The sequence below is a fragment of the Halichoerus grypus genome, chromosome 13 (genome assembly GCF_964656455.1).
Source record: "Halichoerus grypus chromosome 13, mHalGry1.hap1.1, whole genome shotgun sequence".
Taxonomy (NCBI): domain Eukaryota; kingdom Metazoa; phylum Chordata; class Mammalia; order Carnivora; family Phocidae; genus Halichoerus; species Halichoerus grypus.
In genome coordinates this window covers 72,593,157-72,616,069 of record NC_135724.1, presented here as the reverse complement: position 1 = coordinate 72,616,069, position 22,913 = coordinate 72,593,157, and the positions used below count along the sequence as shown (strand labels likewise).

Genomic DNA, 22,913 nt, shown 5'->3' with positions numbered 1-22,913 from the left:
TTTATGGTGGGTGACTCCAGATTCCTGGGGGCTTGTTTTGGGGCTGAGGATGATTTCCTGCTGGGTGAATGTTTTCTTTGTGCTTTCCTGGGGAGCCTGTGTAGGCAACTCCCAAGCTAGTCCACACTGCAGCCTGTGGGTTCCTGGAAGCATTTGGCCCAGAAGCCAGAGGCTTGGGTGCAAGCCCTAAATCTGCAGGTACTCTTACGGGGCTGCCTCTTTCCCTAGGTTCCTCAATAAATCACCTGACTTAGAGGGTTACCACAGGCTTAAATGAAAAGCTAGATCTGAAAGTGCCTTGCAAACTGTAAAGTGCTGTAAAGGGGCTATTTTTCTATTTTCCTTTGAATAGGCCCTACATCTTGCCCCTGGAAGGATCTTATATAAAGATTTCAGCCACGTGTCCAACAAGGAAGGCAGCCATGCCTTCTGCCCTAAGCCAGAAGCCCATGATTCTTTAACTAGTGTGGAACTGCTGGGATAGCTAAAAACTCCTCCCAGGGGTGGGGGTTGGGGGGCCTCTCAGCAACAGGGCTGAATTGAGACCCTCAACTCTCTGCACCCTGCAGCAGACCTTCATGGTGGAGACCATGTCAGGTGCAGAGTCTCCCAGGCGTCTCTAGTAGGCCTGCTGTAGTCTGCCTCTGCCTTCGGACCCAGAGAGTCTGGGATCCTCCTGCTTTCTACTCCCCTGGAGACCTGAGTGTAGAGTTGGCAGGGGCCCCGCTGTGAGAGGTGGGATGCCCTTGGGCTCCTGGGATGAATTCCTTGGGCTCTGTGTGAATTCCAGGCTGTAAGTGGAGGTCTTTCATGTGCCTGGCACCGGGCAAAGCTCTCCACATCTGTCACACCACTAATGATTTTGGGCCATGCCCTCTCTGGGTCTGTCTTTCCATGGCTGTTAAGTGAGGTGAGCTGCCTGATGCCCGAATGATCTGTGCTTGGGTCTCCTTCCCAGGGCTCCCTCAGCACCTGGCTCTGTGCCTATTGGAGCATTTCTTGCATTCATTCATTCAGCATAAGTTTATTGAACAGCCCCTGTGTGTAGGCTGCTGTGCTGGGGGTCGGGGGCTTGTGGGGATTCAGGTCCCCGTGCCCAAAGACCTCATAGTCTAGCAGGGCCGACGTTGCTAAGCAGGGCCACACTGTGGTTCTCTGAGGGTCCCCCCTGCCTATTCTTGCTCTCCCCTCCTCTCTGGCCATGCTTCCCATCAACCACCCAAACTTGGCTCATGCCATCGTGCCAGCATGGAATGAATGGATTTTCTTTCCCTTTCCTTCCTGCCCCATATTTTAGGGCCCAGCTCCAATGCCACTCCCTCCACATAGCCTTCTGGGATTCTTATAACCCAAAGCAAATTCTCCTCCTTTAACCTCCCAGGTACTTACTCTCTTTGGCACACTTATCTCGGTCTTGTGTTCTGGATGATGGTGCCTGTATCTTACCTCTGGGAGGGCAAGATGGTGTCTGATTCATTTCAGGGTCCCCAGAACAGTGCCTAGGACCTGGTACACAGTAGGAGGAAAGAATGGTCCAGGGCATGTGAATAGCTGCTACCATGGAGGTAGGAATAGAGTATGTGGTGGGGGGTAGGGGGGCCCAGGCAGAGGGGGAAGGCTATCGAACTCAGAAAGGAGGAAATGGCTTCACTGGATGAGGAAGGGGCTGTGAGCCATGGCAGGACAGGCAGAGGGCACCGAAGCATCCATCACACAAGTCAGACTTGCAGTTATAGGAACCGGCAGCTCTGGCCCCTGGGCAGGAGCAGGGGAAGCAGATAAGCTGCTAGCAGGCCTGCTTTCACTGAGTGGTAGCTTTACTGTGGCTTCCTCCATGTCCACCCTACATCCCCACCCAGAGGCCAAAGCCTGGCCAGGCAGGCGGCAAAGGGAGGCTTGTGCAGGGCAGACTAGGGAGGGGTCACAGAGGCGAACCCTTGGCTAGGCACCCACTGCGCTGAGCGACTTAGGTACCGTAGCTCGCTTGATCCTCTCAGGCTGACTTGAGATCAGATCATCGCCTCCGTGTAGTGAGCGGAGCAGCTTGGGTTCACAGAGGTGAGGTCGCCTGCTGAAGTCTGACAGCGAAGTGGAGGATGTAGGATTCAGACCCAGATCTTCTGACTCCCTCTGGAAGCACTCCTCCCTGTGCACTGAGGGTGTGAGCTGGGAAGGTCAGAAGCAGAGGTCAGGGCCCTAGGCCAGGAGACGGGGTCTGTGCTTCCTTGTCCTCTAGGCCTGCCTGCCTCACAGGTGGAGGGGAAAGCGTGTCAACACCGAGAGGCCCCAAGCTGGGTTGGCAGCAGTGGACAAAAACCCGTGGCAAACAGGAAAAGGGCAAACACCGCAGAGAGAAATGGCCATTACCGCGTGCAGTCCATCGCAGGGCGATGCTAGGCTTCAGGACTTGGCCCCCCACAGTGGCACGGGGCAAGCTCCCTCCGGTCTGGGGGAGTGAGGTTCTGCACTAGGGGACCCCATCTTCGGAGAGCTCATTAGATAGCATCTAGATGGGGAAACTGAGGCCCCGGGAGCACAGGTGTCTCGTCCAAGGTCACAAGGCGAGTTAAGGATAAATTTGAGACTAGAACCCAGATTTCCTGACTTTCTAATGTCCGCTGGCCTCGGCCCGGGTGGACACTCCTGCTCGCCTCCTGCCAGGGTCTCCGCCTTCAGGAGGACGGAGAGGGACGCGCCGGAGGCTTCCGCGCCCAGCGCATCCCTCCCCACTCCACCCCTCGGGATCCTTTAAGAGGCGGGGCTTGGCTGTCAGCCCCGCGGCCCGGGCAAAAGGCTGGGACTTTACTCCGGCGGCAGAGAACGAGCCCGTGCTCCATCAGCTGCCGCAACCGCCGCGCCCCGAGCCCGAACCACGATGAGCGGCAGAGTCGGCGATCTGAGCCCCAAGCAGAAGGAGGCACTGGCCAAGGTGAGCCGTCACCCTGGCTCGGCCCCCGCTCCGGGGCCGGGGCCTCGCCCTCCCGCGGCAGCGAGCCGGGAAGGGGCCGGGCGCGGTGAGGGGGAAGCGGGCGACGGTGCGGGACCGGCGGGCGGAGGAGGGAGCTGCGGCGGGCGGCACCGGGCGCCTCGCGCCCCTCGCCCCCGCGGCCCGTCCGGCCCTCCCTGGGCCGGCCGAGGAGGAGGCGCGGGGGAAGTTTGGCTACCCCAGCCTCAGCCCCGAGCGAGCCCTTGGCGGGGCCACCTGGGAAGAAGTGGTTACTTGGAAGCTCTCGGAGGCAGCCCAGGGCACAAAGGCAATATTCATTCTCAAGACTGGCAGCCGGGCCCTGGGGGCAGGGGTAGGGCCCCGGGTTTCCTCCCATTTCCGGGAGGTTTTCCTCTTGCATGGGTACTGGCATCATGAACTGGGCCCTGACAGCTCCTTAGGATACTTGGAGAGCCCCTGCTGGGGCACCAAGTCTCTCTGCGACCTTGGGCAAACCCATCCTTCTCAGTGTGCTTCTCGATGAAATGAAATGAGGAGTTGGACCCCACGATGTTGAAGGGAGCACCTCGTGTGTGAAGCCTGGGATCCTATGGGTGACTCACTGGGTTGAGGTTAGTTTGAGCTCAGACCAACCCCCCTCCCCCCCTCCCCCCGCCCCCATCCTGCAATCCAGGTTCCTCCCTGGCTGGCGGTTTGGGCAGATGCTCTTCAGAAGGCTAGGAGGTAAGCCTGGTTTTGCCTTGGCACCTGAGCAGAGGAGGTGGCAACAATTGGAAGGCTGGACCCCTTTGTCCACCAACTGAATCTACTCTTTAGGAGAGGGGAGGTTGGCTGTACTCTGACCCAGAATTGATGGGGTCTGGTCTCAAGGTTTGGAGGCTCCACAGCCAAGCAGGTCTCCATTGCTGGGGGGACAGATGTCTCCTGCCATGGCAGTGGAGCTGAGACACCAGCCCCATGAAGGCTTTGCCCCAGGCTGGGCCTCCCGCATCCCAAGGAGGCTGGATAGGGAGGTTTCAGGTTTTACTGCTGACCTGCGTGGGAAGTCAGGCAGAGGAGGGATTAGGTGGTGATTAAACTGGAAACCGGGGGCTGGGTAGGGTCCTTGGTGAGGGGTGGCTTCATGCCTGGGCCCTGCTGGAGCAGTTTCCCTGGGAGTCTGGGAGCTGTTTGGGGGATGGGCTGGGATGATCTGAGTCCCCGGCTGACCTCCGCAAGGGGCAGAGGTGGCAGGTCCTCATTGGTCCCCTCTGTGGCTGCCCTGTAGGTCAGTGACTAGAGAAAGGTGAGGGCCTGGGAGCAGGAGGCATGGGGAGAGCATGTGGGGGTGTGCGCACCTACAGGGTAGTGAGCAGTTGGAGGTGGACGTGGCCACCCCTTGGGGTCACTGTCCATATCTCTTGTTTCACACTCCCTGCACTTTCCCCCTTTGTGGCTTCCTGTTGGAACTGTTCCCTCCACCTGGTTTGCCCTCCTCCCTCCTCCTGCTACCTTTGAAGTCCTTCAAGCCCACCACAAATGTTTTTTTGAAGTCGTATGAGACCACTGTCTTCCTGGGCCTGTCACAATCAAACTCTTCCTTCCTTCTGCTCCCTCAGCGCATTGCTCACCCGTCCATTACTAAGGGGCAGAAGACTCCAGTGGAAAGTGTGCCTGCTCTGGCCTCGGACAGACGGGGGTTTGCATCCCAGCCCTACTGGTTACTAGCTGTTCAACCTTGGGCATGTTACTTAGTCTCTCTGAGCTCTAATTTCTTCATCTGTAAAATGGGGAGAGTAATACCTCTAGGGACTCTTGAGTGAGGCATGAATAAGATAAGTGCCAAGTTCAGTGCTGGGCACACAGGGAGTGCTTGGCGAATGGACAGGTTTGGCTGTGGCACGCTCCCCGAGTGTCCACTATCACAGTTAGCTGGGATCGCCTATGGCCGCCCGCCACACTGGAGTGTGCAAGTGTTACTCCCTTCCCGCCTCCTCCTTGCTGTCCACTGAGGCGACAGAGTGCACTATGCAGCCCACGTGCTCAGCCAGTGTCTGCAGAGTTGACCCATGTTGAAGAGGGGTCCAGCAGAGTCCCGGTGGAGAGCCCCAGGCAGGGGGTGGTCGGGGGGGACCTGCCACTCACCCTCCTACCTCTCCCTACAGTTTCGGGAGAATGTCCAGGATGTGCTGCCCACCCTGCCGAATCCAGATGACTATTTTCTCCTGCGCTGGCTCCGAGGTGAGGGAAGAGGGGCTGCGGGAGGCTGGGGCAGGGGCTAGTTCTGGGTAGCAGAATGGCACCCTTTGGAAACCCTGCCCCTGGCAATCTGAGAATCTGAAGAATTCAACCTTTAGAACCAAAAGGGCCCTGGGCAATTACATAGCCTTGACCCTCCTATTGGGTGGAATAACAACACTGAGGCTCAGAGAGGTGAAGTAACTTGCTCCAGGTCACACAGCGCCTGAGCCACAGGCAGAGAGAAGACTGGAGCTGGTGGGCTGACTCCCAGCCCAGTGCACTTTCCCTCCATTCGATAAATCCACTCTGCTGATGGGCTTGGGGAAGTGGGTTGAGGAAAAGCCCAGGAAGACCCAGCCACGTGGGAAGTCAGCACAGAGCCAAGTTTAGAACCAGAGTGCAGGGGCACCTGGGTGGCTCAGTCGTTAAGTGTCTGCCTTCTGCTCAGGTCATGATCCCAGGGTTCTGGGATCGAGCTCCACATCGGGCTTCCTGCTCGCCGGGAAGCCTGCTTCTCCCTCTCCCACTCCCCCTGCTTGTGTTCCCTCTCTCGCTATCTCTCTCTCTGTTGAAAAATAAATTTTAAAAAAATCTTTAAAAAAAAGAGAACCAGAGTGCAGGCCCCTGGGAGGGGCTGGCCCCCTCTGTGGCCTTTTGGGGTGACAGAGCAGCAGTTTAGGCAGCTTGCAGGAGGGGCAAAGGGCATGGGGGGCACTCAGCCTGGCCTCAGTTGACAAGACTGCCCTCAAGCCACCACCCGGCTCCAGAGCCCCACGTTCTAGTTCCAGCTTGCCCTGGCCTGGCTGTGGCACGTGGGCTATGGGCGCACATCTGCTTCAGGCTCCCCTGCGGTAGAACAGGACCAGACAGGGTGCCCTGCTCATTGCAAGATGTAACATGACACAACTCTGCAGGCGCTAATGAGGGGTACGGCTTTCCACTAGCATCAGAGTCCAGCTCAACCCCATACCCCGACTCCTGAAATCTCTCCTTTCTTTTTTCTCTTCTCCTCTCCTGTGGTTCGAGTCATGTGCCACCCTCTCTGGTTCCTGTGACACACTTTTTTTTTTTCTTTATAGAAACTTTATTACCAGACACTGAAATAATAGAGAAAATTCCACTGCGTTAGGTTAACAGAGATTCAGTTATGTTGTAGAATCATAGCCCAACATATTAAAATACGTATCATGTCTGGTTATTTATAGACACGGACACACACATACATCCCCTAGGGGTCCTGGGACAGGTGAAGGGATGTATTTTTCTCTTCTGCCCAGAAATGGAGCTGGCACACTCTGAGGGACTGCTAGTAGGCACCCCAGGGCAGGTGCAGCCGGGAAAGCCACGTGGGGCCCTGTGCGCCTCTGGAGGTGTCCCTTGCCCCTTTCCCCCCAAATGTTGTGACATTCCGCCCCGCCAGCCCACTCAGATTGGGTGGAGGGCCGGTACGGGGGCGCAGTGGAGTCAGTCCAGGGCTGGAGGATATTTTGGTCCAGCATTTGCTGAAGGGCTGTAGCCAGAAGCGGGTGGGTAGGCTGCGTGGGAAGGCTGCGCTGCCTTAAAGAGCCGGCTGCAAGATGATCAAACACACCACCGAGCTGCTGGTAGGTAGAGACCTGTGGTTTCAGAGAGCCGAACAATTACACAGCTCTTTTATCGGAGAGGAGGCTCCCCAGGCTCCTGGCAGTTGGTTTCCCAGACATTCCCGACACCCCAGTCCTGGGATAACCCCTCTCTTTGCAAGAATTTCAAAGCGTTATCGTCATCCTCATTTGCCAGACGAAACAGCGGAAGCTCAGAGAGGGGAGGGCACGTACATGAGGGCACACAGCTGATGAGAAGCTGAATCGGGGCGGAAACCTAGGGCCTCAGACTCCCAGGCCGGCATTCTCTCCAGTAAGCCACAGCTGCCCCCCCCCCCCCCCCCACGCAGCCAAGCTCAGCCTCTTCAGACAGAGGAAGTGTCCCCTCAGTACTTTACTTGTGCTTCACATTTCCTGGGCAGGAGCTCAGGCCTGGTCAGACTCTACTGTGAATTTCAATTAGGGTTTTTGTTGCCCTTTTTTCTTTCTTTTCTTTTTTTTAAGGAAACCTTTTCCCTCTCTACCTTTGATTCTAAAGTAAACATTTTCAAAGTGCGTGCTAGCAAAATGTCTTTCTCTTGGGCTCACACTCTTGGCCCTTCCCCTCACGTGGGTTCAGTTTTCTGCTGCCCCCGACCCCCAGCCCTGAGAGCAGGCACAGAAATCTCTACTGCTTCCGCCTGACTGGGGCTGAGCTCTGGGCTTCCCAGCAAGGAGGGTCTGATGGCCAGATGAAAACAGGAGGTGGTAGAAGCTGTGTGCGTGTCGGGTAGGTAGGGGGCAAAGCAGGTTGAAGTCTTCTCCTTCTCCAGGACTCGAAAGTGATCAAATCAGAACCCAGGACAGCTGCTCCTAGGTCATCTTCTCTGGCAGTGCCCTAAGCCAAGCTTTGATCTGCCCCTGACCAGGGCATAGGAGCCCTGGAGAGGCCTGACTCAGCAGGCATGGGGAGGCACCAGGCCGGGTACTGCCAGGGCCAAGTGGCAACTCAGGGAGGGCCCTCAAAGACCCTGGGTGTTGGACCCTGGCAGATACGGGTGAGTCGGAGAGCCGTTCGGAGAGAAAGGGGCTCACACTTCACCACCACTCCTGTTCCTATGGAGCATTCCCACTTTCACAGACCAACTGGGATCCCCCATCGTGAGAGCATGTTGCTTTGCATCTTTCAGGCGTTTCTAGATCATTAGGTGATTCAGTTGGAGATGTGCAATATCTTGTCCAAGGTCAGACTGGGAGAAAGAGGAAGGGCTGAGATGCAAACCCAGATTGTGTTCCTCTAAAAGCTGCCCCTTGCTGCCATGATGGCGCGTGAAAGGTCTCCATCAGAAGAAACTTCCTAAGAGTAAAGGCCGTTCGGTTCTACGAATGTGTGTCCAGTACCAATGACGGGCCTGGCGTTGGTCAAATCTCTCGATGCACCCTTTGGGTGCAGGACAGTGGAGTGGATTTCGTGATAGCAGAGTCAGGGAATGTGCTTGGCCACTCCCAGAGATCAGTGGTTAAGGGACCTGTGACAGTCCAGAGGGCAGCCTGTCTGGCACAGGTCCCAGGGCCGTCAGCAGATCTCAATGTCAATCAGATCCACAGAGGACATACGGCTGGGAGGGACAGTTCATAGGTCAGTTGGCAAAATTGGTCAGAGTCTGGATCTCAGAAACTCTTTAAAGGATGAAATGGGGCGAGCTGACTGTAACAAGATGAGATCTGATAGGGATGGATCCAGAAAACCACCTCACAACATATGGGAAGGAGGCTTAGCAGCAGCACAGCTGAAAAGGATTTGGGAGGTTCCGTTGACTGTAAGCTCCATCTGAGTTAAGGGTGTCACTGGCCAAGAAAGTTCTCAGGCTTTATCGGAGAAGGGTAGGCAACACCCGGTGCTGTGCTCCGTTCTGGAGGGCTCCCTTTTTAAGGAGGGCATTTGCAGACTGGACAACATCCAAAGGGAAGTTCTGTGGATGGACTTGAAACCAGGCCATGAGGAATGGTCAGAGGAAGGATCCATGGATGGGCAACATGACAGCCGAGGGGACGCAGGTGGCAGCACGGAATTTACCCGTATTGGAAAGCTTGTCACATGGCTGAGGAAGGGACCGTACTCTCTGAGTGTCTTGGCAGTGGATCTCTGCTCAGCGTAGCAATGAGTGCTGAGTGCAAATGACCGCTCGGATTACCTGGAAGCAGGTGGCTTTTGGGGGGCAGTGAGGTCTTTGTGTTCAAGCTTGAGCAGGATGACTTGGGGTTGGAGCATGAAATGAAGAGGTGGCCCAGGTGGACTTTAATTCTGAAGCTTTCCAGGAACCCCAGGAGGAGGTCCCTCTGTGTCCCATTAGGGTATGCGTGGGTCCTTTGAAAATATGGCAAGGTTGACTGGAGGCTCATCAACCCCTCTATCCTACTGGGATGTCCTGCCAGATCCACCCCAGATGACAGGGCAGCTGTGTTCATCATTGAACTGTAGGTCAAGTTCTCAGAACCGGATGTTAGACCGTGAAGGAGATTAACTTTGTGTAAAGGGGGAAGGCTGAATGATAAGGGGGTCCAGGGTTCACTTTCCCTGAGAGGAGATTAAGATCTTTCACCTCTTGCATCCACTAGGGTAAAATTCTTTTGACCGCGATATTACAAGGCTACACCCACCTGCCCTGGTCCTTGACCTGCTCTTCAGGGGCTATGGTGTTCCAGAAGCCCCCAGAGAAAGTCCTCCTGTTAAGCTTCTGCATGTGGGGTGATCTGGGAGTCAGCTGGGGTGAAGATGGAGAAGAACCAGCCCCAGCATGAGAATAGGGAAATCTCCCTGTCCTTGGATGCCCAGCCCGCTGGTCTAACCCTGACCACATTTCCCTGTTACAGCAAGAAACTTCGACCTGCAGAAGTCCGAGGCCATGCTCCGGAAGGTGAGCTCCATTTGGCTCCATATCCCACTGTTGCCTCGGTTCCCACCCATCAGAATCACACTGGGCTTGGATTTCCTTTGCCCACCCTGCCCACCCAATCACAGCCTCTGGCTCGTGTGGCATATCTGAGTATTAGCTGGCCACTGTTGATGCCTTATCCCTTTGGGACAAAGTGCATTCCCTTCCCTGGAAAGACAGAGTTTTCTTAGTTCTGGGCCAGATAAGAATTACCGTCCGTTCTGCCCAGATCTCTAAAACAGGCAGCGCCTCTTTTCCAGTCCTGCCAATTGCCTTCTCATGATGTACCTGAGACACGGTGTCACCTGTTGCTAGATGCCTATGAGGGGTTCTGCCACCCCGCTTTTTTTTAAAAGCCCTGACTGTATGTTTGCAGCACGTGGAGTTCCGAAAGCAAAAGGACATCGACAACATCACGAGCTGGCAGCCTCCAGAGGTGAGGACAAATGATCTTGCCCCACCCCTGTGTTAGTTAGGGCTGTTGCACCCACAGTCTGTGTCCTGAGTCTGTCAGACTGGGACCCTCAAGAGGAAAGGTCTGACGATGCCAAGTGAGCTCTAATGGTTCCCAGAGTGGGTATCCATTGGCACCCAGGGGGAAAGGCTGTGGAGGGAGAGCCTGATGAACCCATAGAAAGGCCCCGGGATACAGGGAAGGCTTGGCCGCCCGGGCCTGCTGACCAGGCGCCCCCTCTGTGTCTTTGCCCAGGTGGTCCAGCAGTATCTGTCAGGGGGCATGTGTGGCTATGACCTGGACGGCTGCCCCATCTGGTACGATATCATTGGACCTCTGGATGCCAAGGGGCTGCTCCTCTCAGCCACCAAACAGGACTTGCTCAAGACCAAGATGCGGGACTGTGAGCGGCTCCTGCAGGAGTGTGCCCGCCAGACCGAAAAGGCGAGTGGGCTTAGCACGGTTGAGAATGAGTTCACCGCCATGGACGCGTTCCAGCAGAAGCAGGCGTATCACACAGGGATTTAAGCACAGCTTCAGGGCTGAGGCCCAGGCGTTTGGATTTCACGGACGAGTGAAATTTCCAAGTTTTAGGGACTGACCCATGTTGACAGATTTTTATTTTTCTCCGAGTAAGGACTTAAAAAGAAAATTTACTGGCTACAGTTCCGTAATTAACTCCCAAAACTATAGGAACGGCATAGTCTCGGAATAAAGGGCAGTCCTTTAAATCGAAGAAATTTAGTTTCGTAAGTAACATACTACAGTATCATTGCTTTTCTCGTTCATCTGGGCACTGGTAAGATCTTTGTCGTGGACCAGCCTCTCCTTGAGCAAGTATTTGGGTACCACTGGTGTGGATGAGCTGAGAGTCTGTGCTTCACTAGCTCTGTATTCAAAAAAAAAGAGAAGGACAGGTGATTCCCTCTCTGAGAAAAAGGCTAAGGAGAGTGCTGGAGCCACCCTGATCTTCTCTCCTGCCTTCCTCTTTAGCCTGTGTAAGGATCCAGCGAAATGATGTCATAAATTTGGGGACATTTCAACACTGTCATTCACGAACATGCACTGAGGGCCTAGTATGTGCAGAGACCCTATAGGCCGCGGATGCTGAGAAGCATTAGACGGGCACCCTTCAGGGCTTAGGGTGGGCAGGGAGGCTCTGGGCCTGTGTACCAGATCAGTGGCCCCACGAGGCCCCACGGACGGAACGCTACCAGGCACTGTGCACAGAGGAAGCAGGAGGCCACCAGGTCAGACTGCAGAACAGAAGGGACCTCAGATATAATCTAGATCTACCCAGTTGTTTACTGGATGAGAACAGGGACACCTAGGCAGGAAGAGTGACTAGCCTAGGCCATAATTCTGGCCTGGGGTGCTTATCTCAATTTGGAAAACCCTAGATATGGCCCTGCCCAGACCTGTTCGCCATGTGGGCACATGAGCACATCAGCTTCTTACCCTGGACTGGGGTAGGCTTCTGGTGTGGCAGCCTACTGTGACTTTCTGCTCCTCTGTCCCCTGCAGGTGGGGAAGAAGGTGGAGACCGTCACCCTGATTTATGACTGCGAGGGGCTTGGCCTCAAGCATCTCTGGAAGCCTGCAGTGGAGGCCTATGGGGAGGTGAGGGGCAGGGCTGGGAGGGGAGTGGGAAGAGGAGAGAAAGTGGGAGTGGACCCCTCTGCTAGGAGGCCCTGTGGGTGAGGCAGTGGAGGCCGAGTCTGGCCTGGAGGAGGCAGGGTCTGCCTCCCTGGTACAGAGGTCTGAGCCCACTGGACTCAGTGATTTTGTTTCCACAGTTTCTCTGCATGTTCGAGGAAAACTACCCTGAAACGCTGAAGCGTCTTTTCATTGTTAAAGGTAAGTTGGGAACTATCTGCGATGAAGTCAGATGGGAAAGAGGGGCCAACGATGTTCCTGGGACACACTCGGGGGAATAGAACGGGGTGAGCCAGAGGAGGGGATCCAAGGACCTCTGACATAGGCAGACCGATTTGCAATTTACAAACCTTTTAGGGTTTATTGCCTCCTTGGCACCACTCAGACCGGTGACATAGGAAGGCTAGACTCGCTCGCTGTCCAGACAGGGAAGCTGGAAGTCAGACAGGTGCCCGTGTCAAGCCTCATACCCTGGGCTGCCTGTGTAGGCTCCACAGCACTGGGGAACCTGTGACCTGACACGGGGCTGGGGAGGACACTGTCAGGGACATAGTGGGCCTTGCTCCCGGTCTCACATCGCCTGGTCTCTGTTCCAGCCCCCAAGCTGTTTCCTGTGGCCTATAACCTCATCAAACCCTTCCTGAGTGAGGACACGCGCAAGAAGATCATGGTCCTGGGGGGTGAGTAGCCCAGACTCTTCTCAGCACCCCCGGCTGGTCTGTGGCCCAAATTGGGGATAGCTTTAGAAGTGTCTAGGGTGAAGGCTTCCTCTGCTGGTTTGGTAGCAGTGGGATCCCGGAGCACGTGGGGGCCGGGCTAGGGTCTTCCTCTCTGTTTTCACAAGGACTCTTCCTCTCAGACACTCTAGAAGAAAGTACTGAGCTCAGCACTGTAGACGCAAAGAGGAACGAAACACCAGTCTTGTCCTCAGGGAGCTGACAGTGTAACAGGAGAGAGGCCTTTAGAGAGAAAGCAACGGATACAGGCTAGAAAAGGTATGGGAAAGAGCAGAGGCAAAGCACCACGGAGGCCACAGGAGCGGTGAGGTGGCTTCTAGTGAGGAGCAACTAGGAGGGGCTTCCTTTGATGCACACCTACTGTGGGCCCACCCTGGACTAGGTGACAAAGATGCATCAGACAGAGTCCCCTGAGGAGCTCCTGGCCCTCTTGGGGAAGGGGAGCTGCAAACAGATGTGTAGCAGCCCCATATGTTAAATGTAAAAGAAGGAAATCAAGAAATGGGTGGGAACACAGAGCGGGGGCACTCAGCCCTCCCGACCCAGGCGGGAGCGGATGCCGACCTCAGTCGAGCGCTGTAGCATGAGTAAGAGGCAGCCAGATGAAGCCAGGCAGGAAGCCGCTGGGCAGAAAGAAGAGCACTGAGCGAAGGCCTTAGGCACCGCGGCTCAGGCAGTCGGAGGGAGCGTGGCAGGGCCAGGGTGTGGTGAGAGGTGAGGTGAGAGAGAGGAGATGCAGCTGGGAGCCAGGGCACGGAGGATCCAGGGCACTGTGCTCAGAAGCTGGGACACAGCTCCATGGGCTGTTGGGAACCCAAGAAGAGTTCTGAGCGGGGGAAGGACCCGGCTCAGACTTTAAACGGAGACACGTTTGACTGGCAAGCTTGCGAAGGACAGGTACCAGTTTGCACACTGTGGCCGCGGTCCATGCAAGAGCTGTTGCAAGCCCGAGCCGGGGCCATGGCGGTAACGATAGAGAGGAAAGGAGGGATTTGGGACTTACTTAGGAAGTAAAACAGCAGAACGCCATCCACTGGGCGTAGGAAGGGAGGAAGAGAAATCTAGAATGACTTTCTGGTGTCTAGCATGAGTAACGGAGTACTGCAATGAATTTGGGGCGATTAGTTCAGCTGGGGGACATAACCTTGACGTTGAGTTTGGGGAGTCTGTGAGATGTACAGATGTTAAGGGTACGTGAGCCTGAAGCTGAGGAGAGGACTCCGGTTTGGAAATTTGGGAATTCTCAATTATAGGCAGCAGCTAAAATCTTGAGAGTAAACACTGCCCATGGAAGAGCAGAGGCCAAACCCTGGGGACTATCTGAGTTCACGGGCAGGCGGAGCAAGAAGTGTTGAGCTTGGCAGGGCCACACTCGACAGGGATTGGATATGCAGGGGAGCTGGGAGGACATCAAGGCACAAGGAGAAGCCAGCAAGGAAGATTAGCAGGAATCAAGCCAACCAGGGACAGAGAGGAGCTGAGTTTTGCCGGATCATTAAGTGGAGTCGGTGGGAAGAAAAGGCCAGAAAGGTAGACTGGGACCGCCCCATGTCAGGCCTGGTGCCACCTATGGAGTTGAGCTTGGGGGTAGGTAATAGGGATTCTGAAGATTTCTGAATGTTCACCATTAGGCGACACAGGGAAAGTGGAGATCTTCCCGATGTGCAGTGGTGAACCCTGGGAGTGGCGTGAAGCATTCTGGAAAGTTCAGAACTTCTGGGTTCTGGTCCTGACTCTGGCAGCAACAAGTTTGGCTTCCTGTTGCCTCAGTTACTCTCTCTGTAAGATGGGAAGGGCCCCTCTGGCCTTGTTCCAACTCTCCAGCTGAGCTGGGGGAAGAAATACAAAATCTGAGCAAAAGGCTCTGATGATTTTTGGCTTTGCTGCTGCTACCGCCCACCGTGAGCATGAGCCAGTTGGGTTTCCTGGCAGCAGAACTATGGAGGAGGTGCAGGCTGTTCTCCCCCCCACACCCGCAACCCTTTCAACCAAACCCGCCTCAGGCTCAGAAGCTACCGGGTCTTCAGCAGAGGAGGGAAGACGTTCACTCTGCGCAGGTCAGGGGAGCTTAGGAAGCACAGATTATACCCCCGCCCAAGAGCACAGACGCTGTGTTCCAGGAGTTGTATGGTCTCAGGACCCTAGAAATCGGAGGGCTGGGAGACCCTGGACGGCCCCTGTGGGCTTCTAGCCAGCCTCAGCAGCAGACGACCCCGGGTCGTACCCCATGACTTGGAGATGCTGCCTATTTTCAGCTATAGAGTTGGCACGGCAAGGTTTCCAGTAGCAAAATATTGTGCTTGGCTGATACTAGTTTAGGAATTCGGAGTGGTGACGTGGTTCTCAGCATTGGTTGCACCAGAGTCAAACTCTCCTAGTCAGGAAAGGGCTTGGTTGTTTAAAAAAAAAAAGAAAAAAGAAAAAAAAAAGAGCCGAGTCACCAGCAGCTAGACAGCCTGAAAAACAGAGCAGAAGTGAAGTCGTGGCTGGGGCAAAGCCAAGGGAGCCCTGTTTAAGGGGCTACTCGACTATGGTGCAGTCGGTAAGTCACGATTGAGCACGATTACGTGCAGGTGAAAGCAGGGGATGAGACACGTGGTCGGACCCTCCTGGAATTCAGTTGAACCAGGACAGATCAGGTTGACTCAGGCCCTCCTGCTTGCCTCACATGCTGTTCCCTCCGCGTGGGATCCCCTTCCCTCTTTTCTCTGTTCCCTCTGATTGCACACCAGATATTTGTACCACCTGCCTGGGAGTGATCATATGCTCTCATACGTGTACGGAGTTAACAGTTTACAGCACCCTCTCAAGCAGTTAGGTCACCTCACTCCCACCGGAGCCGTGTGGGGCAGGAGGAACCAGGCTCAGAGTGAAGTGACTTTACTTAAGGTTGCTCAACTGGCCAGAGGCAATGGACACAGGACTCTAGGTGTTCCGATTCTTAGTCCAGCGAAAGGGCAGTCCTCTGGGTGATGCTTCCTCCTGAACCCCCTGCCGAGCTGCGTGCACATCATGTGCTCCTAGAGTTTTCTGGGCTGTGGGGCAGACGGGTTTTTCCTGCCCCTTTTGTGTGGACCACCAGGGCAGTGAAGCAATCCTGCCTAGTGGTGATCCTTTTTTTTCTCCTTCCTTCCCTCTGCTGCCAGCAAACTGGAAGGAGGTTTTACTGAAATATATCAGCCCTGACCAGCTGCCTGTGGAGTATGGGGGCACGATGACTGATCCTGATGGAAACCCCAAGTGCAAATCCAAGGTATGGGCCGTGTAGTCCCCTGCAGGGCCCGGAGGGGCAAGGGATTGCACCAGGGAAGCCTGGCTCAAATGCACATTCCAGTTCACTCTGTGCTTTGCTTCCAGATCAACTATGGGGGTGACATTCCCAGGAAGTATTATGTGCGAGATCAGGTGAAACAGCAGTATGAGCACAGTGTGCAGATTTCTCGAGGCTCCTCCCACCAAGTGGAGTATGAGATCCTCTTCCCTGGCTGTGTCCTCAGGTAGTGTTCTGGACCCTGATAGGCCACCTGTGCCTTTCAGCCACAGGTGCCAGTGGTTGGGCTGGGGTGGGAGAAGCCCTGGTGGCAGGACCCCCAGAGAGTGCGCAAACAGACACAATCAGGTCTGAACGGGCGGATGTCCCCTGCAGGTGGCAGTTCATGTCAGATGGTTCCGACATCGGTTTTGGGATTTTCCTGAAGACCAAGATGGGGGAGCGGCAGCGGGCAGGGGAGATGACAGAGGTGCTTTCCAACCAGAGGTACAATGCCCACCTGGTTCCTGAGGATGGGACTCTCACCTGCACTGATCCTGGCATCTGTAAGTACCTCTTTCCTGGCTTAAAGCCCCTGCCCTAGCTGTCTGCCTGTGAGGTCCTTCTTTCTCAGACTATGAGCATTAGATGTGGGCCTCCATGTGTTCAACCCTCTCCTTATACAGATGAGGGAACGAACCTAGGCTTGGAGAGGTGAAATGACCAGGGGGCCCAGCTGGTTAGCAGCAGGGCGGGACTCTAACCTGATACTTCCAGGTCGAGGTGAATCATGGTGCTAGGTGATCACAAGGGTTCAGAACACCTGCTCTCTGGTCCAAGTTTAACTGGATCTGTGACTATGACCAGACATTTCTGGGGAATGCTCCTAGAGGCAGAACTACCTGGGTGGGTGCAGGGATCCCAGGGTGAGCAGAATGCTGAAAAGCCCAGTCCTGACCCCTCTGAGCTTCGCTTATCTCCACCTTGATCAAAACCCAAGTACAGGACATGAACAGGAAGTTCAGCCAGGAGGAATAAGAATGGCAAACAGGCATTTGAAAGTGTTTTACATCCCTCAACTTCGCGGTATCGATTAAAATTCCCTTTCAGCAATTCTACTTCTGGAAATTTATCCTACAGAAATGTTTACACAAAGACACAAAGATATAGGTACAAGGATGTTCCTAGCAGCCTGGGCAATTGGCAATAAACCAAATGGCCTTAAAAAGGTCTTGTTAATGAATTATGTATATGAATTATGGTCCATGTGTACATGGAATACATTATACCCATTCGAGAGAAAAATTGACATGTAAAGTGTCTAATACATGTTAAAAAAACAAAGAATGAAACATAGCATACAGTATACTCTCTCTCTGTTTTTTTAAAGTATATACATTGAAAAGAATTCTGAGGAATGTATGCTAACTGTGATGGTGGTTATCTCTGGGATGGTAGGAAGCTTCTAGAGGGCTTTATTTTTTTACACTAGTTCTGCAACTAGGTTATTTTACAATGACCATGTACTACATTTGTAAGCAGAAAAACCACATACACACACACAAAAAGCCCTTCAAATCTCCAGTTTCCTTTCTATCAGAGCCAATGTGCCAGACATGGAAAATGAATGAGAGCAAGGGCTTTATCATCGAGCTGACTTGGATTTGCCTACTGACTAGTCCTTAGGCGAGCGACTTAGCCTCTCCGCACTTCAGTTTCCTGATTGCTACAATGGGGATCAAATTCTCTACCTCATGGGGATACATGATGATTAAATGGGCAGCACTTAGCATAATGCCTGGTGTACAACAAGCACTCAACACACTGTAGACACCATTGTCATTAGGGCAAGACCTGTGCAAGGAGAAGGACCATCCTGGAGATGGTGCTGGAGATGGGAGAAGCCCTGTGCCCCATTTCTAGGGCAGCATCACCAGGAGATATCGGAGCTAGCCCCCAGATGTCTTACACCATCACCCCAGCCTCCAGTGCTGTGTACTTCCCCACCTGCCAGGCAACCTTCAGTCTCGACCGCCCCTTCCTCATAGATGCTCTGTGATATGGCTCCCTGGGGAGGAGTATTCTTGTTAGTGAGCAAGCAGCCAGGTCCTTGGAGGAGAAGGCATATTAATGTATGCTTCAGTAAGAACAAGGCCTAGCACACCAGCCCAGATACTATTATCCACAGAGCATATTTTATATAGAAGCTTGAATTTTTTTTGAAGATTTTATTTATTTATTTGAGAGGGGGCGGGGAGCGAGAGCACAAGCAGGGGTCGGTGTGGGGAGAGGCAGAGGGAGAGGGACAAGTAAATTCCCCGCCGAGCTGGGAGCCTGACACGGGGCTCAATCCCAGGATCCCAGGATCATGACCTGAGCTGAAGGCAGATGCTTAATTGACTGAGCCACCCAGATGCCCCTAAGCTTGATTTTTTTTTTTTTTAATGGACGGGGAAGCTGAGGTATAGAGAAGGGACGGTATCTTTCCCACAAAGTAGCTTGTGTACACACCAAAAGACAGAAGACGTGAGGGAATCCTAGAGTGCTGGTCCAGATCTCTAGGCCATTGCCTATCCTAGAGCTGAGCAGGTCTGTCCCCGATGTGACAGAGGCGAGAGTGGAGTCCGAGACCAGGGAAGTAATTTACCCGAGATCATGTAGCCAGCAGCAGCGCCCAAACCCATTTTCCAGCATTGCCCGTCTACGGTATCTGAAGGACGCAGCCTGAGAAAGGACTGGGAACCTTACAACATAACCAGACTTAGGTTTGCAAACCCCAAATTTATTTTAGCCCTTCTTGGTTACATTCCCAGATGGAACACTTATCTGCCTGCGGAGCTTTGGGAGCTGCTTCTTGTCCATTCCAAGGAGGATTAGAGGCAGGTCACAGCACCCACGTCCCCTTCCCAGGGGTAAAAACAATGAGGTGGGATCAGCTATTGCCCTGAGCCATGGCTCAGGTTAGACCTGAGCCCAGAGAGAACCCAGTGTTAGGTTACAAGCTCATCTGTGGGAGGGCAGTGCCCTTGAAGAACCAGGCGACTCCCTGCAAAGTGGAACGTAATCTCCCAGTGGAGAAATTAAAACTCCGTCCCAGCCTCCAATGGCGAGAGCACATGAATCCTCCCCAGGCCATTCTGGTCCTTGCCCAAGTGTGCTTAAGTAGGGAGAAGGAGAGACAAAGTCTGAATTAGTTTCACTTATTTTCTCTCGATTAATATTTCTGGAGGGCCTGAGTGTCGAATACTCTATTAGGAAAGAAGATTCAGCAGAAAAGATCTGGACTTTGTCCACCAGGAGTGCATAAGGTGGTCTAGAAGACCCAAAACACTGGATGAAGGCTCCACAGTACTACCACGCAGTGCTGGGGAGCCCAGCCAGGCTCCAGGAGGCCTGGTTTCTGAGTCCAGCTGTGCCACCAACTCTCCCAAGTATTTTGATCAAGTGTCTCTAAATAACTACCTTTTGATTTCCTTCTAAAATGAGGAGAATGGGCTACAGCAGGAGGTCTTTTTATTTATGTACTTATTTATGTAGGCTCCATGCCCAATGTGGGGCTTGAACTCACAACCCTGAGATTAAGAGTCATACGCTCTACCGACTGAGCCAGCCAGGCACTTCTTGAGCAGGAGGGCTTAATCTGGGGTTTGTGGACTCCCCAGAGCAGTGACTAAATCTTAAAGACCAAACACCTCTCTTTTATAACATACAGTGTCTAATATCCCCTTTACAATTCTGAAATGAAATTCACGGGTAATATAACCCACCTAAACACATAATTTAAAAAGCACTATAATCTCCCATCAGGAGAAATAGAAGGAAGCTAATTTAGAATATGTATTTGTTTCCATATATCAATGAGAGGGGACGATCACACCCATGTGCCGCCAAGGGTCCGTGATGGGCTCCAGAAGATCTGAAGTTGTGTGCGTTCATCAGATTGTCAAGGGAGTCAGTTCCCAACAAAAGTGGAGGAGCCCTAGTCTGGAGGGTCTCTGGGGGGGGCTCTACAGGTCTGTCAGTACATGATTAGTGTCAAAATGAACCATGCAATTCATGAACTCCACTTCCTTTGGGCCTGGACCTCTGAACAGCCCCTTCCTTGTTTCTGAGGGCACACTATGCAAAGCAGAGCCATCTCGGTGGTGGTGCTTGATCCAAGGAGCTCAGACCTCTCCTCCAGCATGACCGATTCTGGTTGCTGGGGCTCTGTCGTGCAGGGCAGTGAGGAAGTGTCCCTCTTTCCAGAGGGACTATTGGTTCTGAAAGACCTCTGGTACACAGAAAATTGATGAGTAATACTTCCCACCCTGAAGAAAGTGTGGGTGGTGGGTCTACCCAATGTCTAAACTATGCATTTTATCTAGGGGCAGGAAAGGGGAGAGGTGAAATCTCAGGAATAAATACACTGTTTTGTTTGTTTGGTTTTTTTTTTTGGCTTGTTTTAATTTTTTTTTTTTTTCTCCCTGGGAAAAGTGAGAGAAGACCAGGATAGAGAAAGGGCAGAGCCAGTGTTTTTGTTCTCACACTCTGTTCTCTTGAAGGGCTGTTCGACTGAAAGGGAACAACTTCTCAAAAAGAAAGGGGTTAGATTAAAAGCAGTCTGTTCCTTGGCCAAGGCTTCAAAGCCTTCTCTGCCAACTCCATGCCCATTTTGAGTTTTCCTAATCTTTTATGATTACAAACAGGGGTGCAGTGCGCATCTTTGTCCATTTATCTTTCTATGGGATACTTTCCTGGTTCAACAACTCTGTATATTTTACCTTCGCCAGAAACTGAATGGGGCTTGTCTTCCCAGGGCCCAAGTCAGGCAGCAATGCAGGTCAGAGGGAAATTCCAGCTCCATCACTTCCTCACCATGTGACACAGTGACCTCCTTTTTATACGCTATAAAGCAGGACTAATGCTGAACTCATAGAGTTATTTTGAGCAATAATATAATAGTATATATAGATTACCAACCCAGGGCTGAGACACCTAGGTAGCCATTGTTACCATTACTATTATTACTGTGACAACTGCTCCTACTGATTCTGCCCCGCCAGTTCAAGCTCTAACTCCTCTCAAAAGCCTTTTACATGACGTCAGTCTATAGGACCCTCTCCTTGTAAGCTGTGACAGATGTGGTTGTCTCACTCATCGGGCACTCGGCGTGTTCTGTCTTATGTTTCTTTCTCTCTGTGAATATTGTGTCAGCCCAGCTTAAGTTTCAGAAGGTGAGGGACCACTCCTTATGCCACCTTTGTCCTCATTACGTACCACACTGCCTTGTTCAGACAACAAAAATCGCTGTCCTTTGTTAGAATTGCCTGAATGTCTGTTTTTCTGCCTCCCCTCAGATGTCCTGCGGTTTGACAACACCTACAGCTTCATTCATGCCAAGAAGGTCAGTTTCACTGTGGAGGTCCTGCTTCCAGACAAAGCCTCAGAAGAGAAGATGAAACAGCTGGGGGCAGTCACCCCAAAGTAATGCCTCTTCCCACAGCAGGCGTGGCTCCCTCAGTGTCTCCCTGTCGGTTTCTGTCCCTTGTAACAGTCGTTTTCCCCGTACCCAGATGCCCAAAAAAGCTGGGCTACAAGAAAGAACTTGGGCTGGATTTGGGGAACTTTCATTTCAGAATTAGGAAGAGGGGGAGCAGCAGGAGAGGGTCTCCTTGCCTCTCAAATTACTCAGGAGTCCCCAGGGGCTGGGCACCATGATAGGATCTACCATCCTATAAGCTGTGCCAACTTCACCTGTCCAGTGAGAGCTGAGACAGGAAGGGATGGGGGGGGGAGGGAAGACGCAGGTGGCAGCAGGGCAGAAATTAGAAAAGCGGGGAGATTGAGACCTAACACTTCAGGGAGGCCAGCTGTAGGGAACTTGCTCCCAAATGAAAATGTTAAGTCTAGATCATTATGAGGAGTAGCAAGGTAGCAGGTTGCTAGAGTTATGGTGGGGGTCAAAGTCTCTTCTAAACTTTCTATCTCCAAGGCTGGGACCTTTTGGCTTTTCCCACCAGGTTTCAGGGATGGCCTGAGTCAGTATAGCTCTTCCCACTCAGGGGTAGACAGGGAGGCCACCTCAAGACTTCGCACCTCTTGGGACCCACTGGCTGTCTCTTTAATTACTGATTGTCAGTGACTCAGAGCTTCTCAGGACAGAGATTTGGTACCCAGCCACTGTCCTCCAACGCAAAGCACAGGGAAATTACCTCCAGGGATCCCAGCTCCAGGATGGGCCCGGGAGGCTAAGGGTGGGAGTGAATCCTGAGGCTTCCAACCCCCCTTCCCCTTTTCAGTGCTGTCAGCCTCTCATCAAGTAACTCTCCATTTGAGCACCCCACACAAAAATGACAAGTGGGGGATCAAGACAGTAGATCTCAGTGAAGGCCTTCCCAGTCTGAGTCTCCCACGGTGCCGGCCAGCCCGCTTCCTGACTGACCTCAGCAACGCTTTGGCAGTCCCATCTCTGTGGGAGGCGTATGGCTGGTGCATTGGGTTCCTGGTGTCTGGCGGGGAGGCTGCCCGGGCAGGAGGCCAAAGGCCGGGCCTGCATCTGGGGGCAGCCACGAATAGCCTCGCAGGCCCCCAGCCTCGCCGTCCACAGTGACAAGCAGGGATGGCCAAGGGGGCGCTCAGCGACCACGGACTGCAGGGCACGGACCCTGCGGGCAACCACAGCCCGTAACCCAAAGCCACGTCCCGCAAACGAACACTGGAAAGCGCCCCCGGGCCCTCGCAGGCACTCCTTTCCCTCCGAGAGCCAGGCCCAGCGTGGGGAGACGGCCTGGGGAGGCTGAGGAAGGAGAAGGGGCAAGGCTGGCGCTGACGAGAGCAGCCTGAGGCTGCGCCGGCACCAGCCACACCGCTTAGGAGGGATCATCCCAACCTTGGTTTACAGCGCTCTGTTAGGAAAATTAACCAATGAATAAAGCAACGTTCAGTGCACAGGGAGTGGAAGTCAATGCCCACCGCCTCGCTCCTCGCTGCCCCTCACTCAGAATGACAAAATTTACGTCTCAGGAACATCACCTAGTCGCCAATAGGTGGGGCGCGTGCGCAGAAGCCACCCGCTGCTCCCCTCTAGCGCGCTTTCCCATGGGGCCCAACGGCCAGCTTGCTTCCCGATTGGCTCAGCCGATGGGCTGTCTTCCGCCATCTTTGTTAAG

General features: G+C 53.6%; 2 protein-coding genes across 4 annotated transcripts in view; one reads left to right on the top strand and one right to left on the bottom strand.

Annotated features, from left to right (window-relative positions):
- Window positions 1-2,772: 2,772 nt before the first annotated feature.
- On the top strand, window positions 2,773-22,692 carry SEC14L2 (SEC14 like lipid binding 2). 3 transcript variants are annotated; one of them, XM_036123221.2, is made up of 12 exons: window positions 2,773-2,929; window positions 5,092-5,167; window positions 9,604-9,647; window positions 10,042-10,101; window positions 10,375-10,563; window positions 11,644-11,739; window positions 11,916-11,976; window positions 12,372-12,455; window positions 15,659-15,765; window positions 15,870-16,009; window positions 16,159-16,328; window positions 21,102-22,692. In XM_036123221.2, exons 1-12 carry the CDS (start codon window positions 2,876-2,878, stop codon window positions 21,230-21,232), a joined length of 1,212 nt encoding a protein of 403 aa, XP_035979114.1. In that variant the 5' UTR covers window positions 2,773-2,875; the 3' UTR covers window positions 21,233-22,692. The 3 variants fall into 3 exon arrangements, with proteins under 3 accessions (XP_035979114.1, XP_035979117.1, XP_035979115.1); XM_036123222.2 differs by lacking the exon at window positions 2,773-2,929 and adding an exon at window positions 3,342-3,558; XM_036123224.2 differs by lacking the exon at window positions 5,092-5,167 and having other exon boundaries at window positions 2,796-2,929.
- The window catches only part of LOC118539717 (SEC14-like protein 3), a 32,835-nt gene continuing 28,445 nt past the window's right edge, over window positions 18,524-22,913 (bottom strand). The window contains exon 12 of the mRNA XM_078060779.1: window positions 18,524-18,919. Coding sequence (XP_077916905.1) covers window positions 18,843-18,919 — 77 coding nt within the window. The 3' untranslated portion in view covers window positions 18,524-18,842. The remainder of the gene's footprint in view (window positions 18,920-22,913) is intronic.